Source organism: Panicum virgatum, chromosome 6K, assembly GCF_016808335.1.
Source record: "Panicum virgatum strain AP13 chromosome 6K, P.virgatum_v5, whole genome shotgun sequence".
NCBI lineage: Eukaryota > Viridiplantae > Streptophyta > Magnoliopsida > Poales > Poaceae > Panicum > Panicum virgatum.
In genome coordinates, this window is record NC_053141.1 from 33,358,295 (window position 1) to 33,363,318 (window position 5,024).

The 5,024-nt window shown below is 46.1% G+C and overlaps 1 protein-coding gene across 1 annotated transcript; it reads left to right on the plus strand.

The window, feature by feature from the left end:
- The first annotated feature begins 1,019 nt into the window (after positions 1–1,019).
- LOC120712263 (polyubiquitin 11-like) lies at positions 1,020–3,268 on the plus strand. The gene is made up of 2 exons (XM_039998019.1): positions 1,020–1,209; positions 2,325–3,268. The coding sequence occupies exon 2, from the start codon at positions 2,325–2,327 to the stop codon at positions 3,012–3,014; it is 690 nt and encodes a 229-aa protein (XP_039853953.1). The 5' UTR covers positions 1,020–1,209; the 3' UTR covers positions 3,015–3,268.
- The last annotated feature ends 1,756 nt before the right edge of the window (positions 3,269–5,024 follow it).

Consider the following 5,024-nt stretch of genomic DNA (forward strand, 5'->3'; position numbering starts at 1 on the left):
TCAAACTCCTGCAGCAGGACGGCGTACTTGCCCACCATCCACGGCGAGCCTCGCAGCACCCTCTCTCGATCGCGATCACTCCCAAACTCCGCGACGAACATGTTGTCGCTCTTGTCTCCAATGGCCCTGATCTTGAGACCAACCGTTGCCCCAAGCCGGTTTCATCGCCGACCGCACCTGTTGGACATGGATCGGCACCGGCGACAAAACCTTGCCCACTCCACCGGTGCCAGCACTTCCTCATCCTCGTCATCACAAAAGTCCATCACCTCTCCTTCCTCCTCGGTGAGATTAAGTTTCTTAAGCAAGTCAGCCACATTAGGGTTCTGGGCCTCCTGCCCACCCGTCTGTCCTCCCTCTCCTGTCGATGCCATGGCGATCAGACAGGGGGCACCACACTATGTGCGCTGTGCGAGATGCATAGCCACCAAGATGGATGCGCTGCGCGGCCGGATCACCGGCACAGCCACCAAGCAGAGCGAACCTGACCTAGGCAAAACCTAAGCGGCGCGGCGGAAGCCCTAATGGCAATTCTTTGGCCAGCGGCGCCGGAAACGGCTAACCGCTGCTTTGCAGGAGCCGGCACCAAGACTGCAGTTGGTGACGGGTTGGTGACGGGGCTGTGGACACCGTGGCCGAGCAGCCGACGGCGTTGCGGATCCAGATCACCGGCGGCGGTGACCTAGAACGGGGTCAGGTTCGGCGTCACCTCCCAGATCGCCCTAATCGCCTCTCCGTAGATTGCGGTCATGCCTTTAGGTTTTGGATCTGCAGGACGAACTTGTTGGAGTCAGTCTTAAGAAGCTCAAAGTGACTCTAGGTCGAATAGACGGATCCAAATCCATCTCCACGTCTCTTGTCCTTTTCATCCCAACGGAAATCTGCAGCGACGTGTAACGTGGAAGGCGGAGAAGCGTTGGTCTAACGGCCACCAACGGGCTCAGCTGACTTAGCACAGAGATCCGCCTCTTCCGTTTCCGTTACGTTCGCCACCCAGTCCGTTCTCGGAACGGCACACCGTCACACGGCACGGGGATTCGTTTCCTTCCCCACCTCTCCTCTCCTCTCCTCCCCCGGCGCCATAAATCTCCGGGTCACCCCCTCCTCGCCTCTTCCCCCAATCCCATCTCGCCGCTCGGAGCAAGCGGCCCGATCCCCAAATCTTCCTCTCGAGAGCCTCGTCGCCCTTCCCCGCGTCAAGCCGTCAAGGTACGGCGACCATCCTCCCCCTCCTCTGGATCGATCGGTCGCTCCTGTAGTTTCCAACTCCGATCTGTCGATGAGTAGATGGTGAGACGCATGCGGTGGTGGAGTCCTTTCGATCCGCCGTCGTCCCTTTTCGTTCGTAGATGGCTGCGAGGTGGAGCTTTTGTGTAGCTCTGGTAGATTCTGCTGCTTCGTGTCGTGCTGTTCGTGGGTGGATTTTTTTTTAGGTCGTTGATACGAGAATTGTAGGTGTGCTTTTAGGCTGTTCGTAGACGAGACTGTTCTCATGACGATGATTTGCCGGGGTCGGTGCCTAGGGCTAGCTAGATCTTCGCGTGCTTTTCTCCTTTTTTTCCCCTGATTATGATGCAGTTAACCTTATGACGTTTGTTTTTAGTTTTGACTTTGTATGTGTTACCCACACGTGCATCGATCTGGTTCGATGGTGATACCTGGGTTTATCCCCCTGATCCTTCTGATTGATTTGGTTGTGGTCTTAAAATACTGCTGTAGATCAGAGTAGAATAAGATCTTCTCAACTATCATATAGGGTTATTCAATTTAAATCTGCGTGCCACATGTATGGTCATAATGAAGGTGGTGGATGAATATAGATCCTTAGTTGTAGGTATAGGCTGCTGGTCTATGATGTTGTAGCTTTTACCACAAGATGCATCCTCCTGTTGATTAGCTAGATATGCATGCATGCATGCCTAAAAAAATAGATATGCATGCTTGCCTAAAAAATAGATATGCATGCTTGTATAGATGAAAATAAATACTGCTACTGTTAGATGATTCTTTAGCATACCTGATGATCATGCATGCTGTTGTTACCTGTTTTGATATACTTGGATGTTGACATGCTGCTGCTGTTAGATGATTCTTTAGTGCACCTGATGATCATGCATGCTCTTGTTACTTATTTTGATATACTTGGATGATGACATGCTGCTGCTGTTTATTGGTTCTATACCAGATGATTAGGCATGCTCGTTTTGATATACTTAGTTCAATGGTGATGAGCAAGCACGAAATGATGTTGCTGTTTGCTTGAGACTGTTTTGCTGGTCTACTGCCAGATACTTATTACCTGTTGTTTGGTTATTGTTATGCAGATGCAGATCTTTGTTAAGACTCTCACCGGCAAGACCATCACCCTCGAGGTGGAGTCTTCTGACACCATTGACAATGTCAAGGCCAAGATCCAGGACAAGGAGGGCATCCCCCCAGACCAGCAGCGGCTCATCTTCGCTGGCAAGCAGCTCGAGGACGGGCGCACGCTTGCTGACTACAACATCCAGAAGGAGAGCACACTTCACCTGGTGCTCCGTCTCAGGGGAGGCATGCAGATTTTCGTGAAGACCTTAACTGGCAAGACTATCACCATTGAGGTTGAGTCTTCTGACACCATTGACAATGTCAAGGCCAAGATCCAGGACAAGGAGGGCATCCCTCCAGACCAGCAGAGGCTCATCTTTGCTGGCAAGCAGCTTGAGGATGACCGCACCCTTGCTGATTACAACATTCAGAAGGAGAGCACTCTCCACCTGGTGCTCCGCCTGAGGGGTGGGATGCAGATCTTCGTCAAGACATTGACTGGCAAGACCATCACTTTGGAGGTTGAGAGTTCCGACACCATCGACAATGTGAAGGCCAAGATCCAGGACAAGGAGGGCATCCCCCCAGACCAGCAGCGTCTGATCTTTGCGGGCAAGCAGTTGGAGGATGGCCGCACCCTTGCCGACTACAATATCCAGAAGGAGTCTACCCTCCACCTGGTCCTCCGTCTCCGTGGTGGTCAGTAAGCCACCGGTCATTGAAGCTGCTGCTGTACCTTGGGTCTTCTGTTCGCTTGAAGTATCTGTGTGACTGTGTCGTTTGTGTTGAAACTGTTTGGTTAGTGAATTGGTCGGGACTAGTGTGTTTACACGAAACAGTGGTTGCGGTGCAGCAGTATGGCTTAACCATGAATAATTGATGTTTGAACTTAAATCTGTGCTCTGTTTGGTAACATTTTCTTCTGGCTTTGATTATGCCAGTTCAAGCATATGTCGCCTGAGATCGTATTCGTTAGCTTTTTGGGTCTGTTTGGCTTGTCTCTGCTGTGCAGAACCTTACTTCAGCTTTAAGCGTTCTCAGATGCGTAGATCATGTCATTAGGCTGAACTATGGAGATCATATTTCACTAGGGGCTGCTATAGTGTTGGACTTTTCTAGAGATAAAGCGACTTTCTGTGTGTTATTTTTTTGCATGACTCAGCAAAAAATGAAATAATTTTGGAATTTGTGATATCGACACATTCCAACTTGTCGTAGCTGTACGCCGAAACCGAAAGAAAAATTGGTGGAGTTCTTCGCCTTTTATCTGCTGACTCCTCTTCTATTTCTCTGCAAAGCTATGGATCAATCTAATGCTACAAGAAATGTACCGCCAAAATACTTTTGCAAATTGCCGTGCTAACTCAGAAAACATATGTATAATATGATATATTTTCTCGACTCAGAATAACTTTGACGTTTAACTCCAGGATTGTAATAAATATTTTTTAGGGCAAACTGGCAGGTGCTATGCCTTTTTATAAGATAGAAAGGAAATTTTTGGTTGGAGGCCGATCCTGATGGAAAAATAACAAAACAAAACAATGATTTCAGTGAACTGTCACCAGCAGTTGGACTGTCATTACACCATCATTGGTGAGGAAATAGTGGGCGATGCTAATTAGAAAGAAATTGGAGGCTTTTAAATGAAGCAACCAACCACTGAAAGTTGGCCAAAACAGAGCTAATCTTTGAGGCAATGGTAAGGACGGATCCTGTTTTTTTTTTCTTGCTCTTTATTCCATCCACAACCACAAACATTTGCATCATAATTCATTTATTTATGGAGTAACAATATCCTATTGCCACTTAATCTTTCATCTATGGAGTATTTCAAAACTTCAGGATGTGTCATCACTTTACCAGAAATTGGATTTACCCTAAGCTTAACACCTAAATTGACAGTCTGTGAGAGCAATTCCTTCAATTCCAGGTTTGCAAAGCAATCAATTGTATCAACCTTTTAAAATTTAAGGATAGCAATATTGCTGTCCCTAGCAGTTCAGTTTTAGAACAAGATGATCTTTTCCACCTCTGGTGCCTATATCTTCAACAACAGAGTATCAGGTATTTATCGGATAGTGATGGTTCTCTCAAGAGTCGCAAGTTAGAAAAAAGACATTATTTCCATTCATGAGCATTCCTCTTAAGATTTACCGAAATGTTTTGTTTCAATTTTACTGTTATGAGCATTCCCCCAGAAATCTTACTTCAAGATATTCACTTATTCAGCACATGGACACTGAACAACCAGGGCAAAACTCCAAACTTTTCATTTACACTACAAAAGGTACCAAGCAATAGCTTATATCGTATGTAATGGAGTAATTAACAAATCAAATTGTTTTCAGAACCTGGGATGAAGGAGCACAGGCAGAAGAGAATTAGAACACTTCGAGGATGGTCAGCAGGTACTTGAGGTAAACACTTTCCACTTTCCTTTAAGTCATTACTAATAAAGCACAGAACACAGTACATAGGATACAGGAAATCACAGTAGATCTAAGGTACTCAGTTTGTTCATGTTTACCCAACATATCACTTATGAACCCCTTTTAATTTTTACTCCAGATTATACTCCACTCTTAAAAGTATATGAAATCTCTATCTATGTTGCAAAACAAACATTATCAAGAGTCGCAAGTTATGGTCTTAGTTTTAAAATTCAATTATTGTCAGTATTGTTAATATTTTACAAAGTCTACAATATCAAATGC

Excerpts from the sequence above, each read along its gene's own strand:
- LOC120712263 (XM_039998019.1), top strand. The coding sequence starts at position 2,325 with ATGCAGATCTTTGTTAAGACTCTCACCGGCAAGACCATCACCCTCGAG.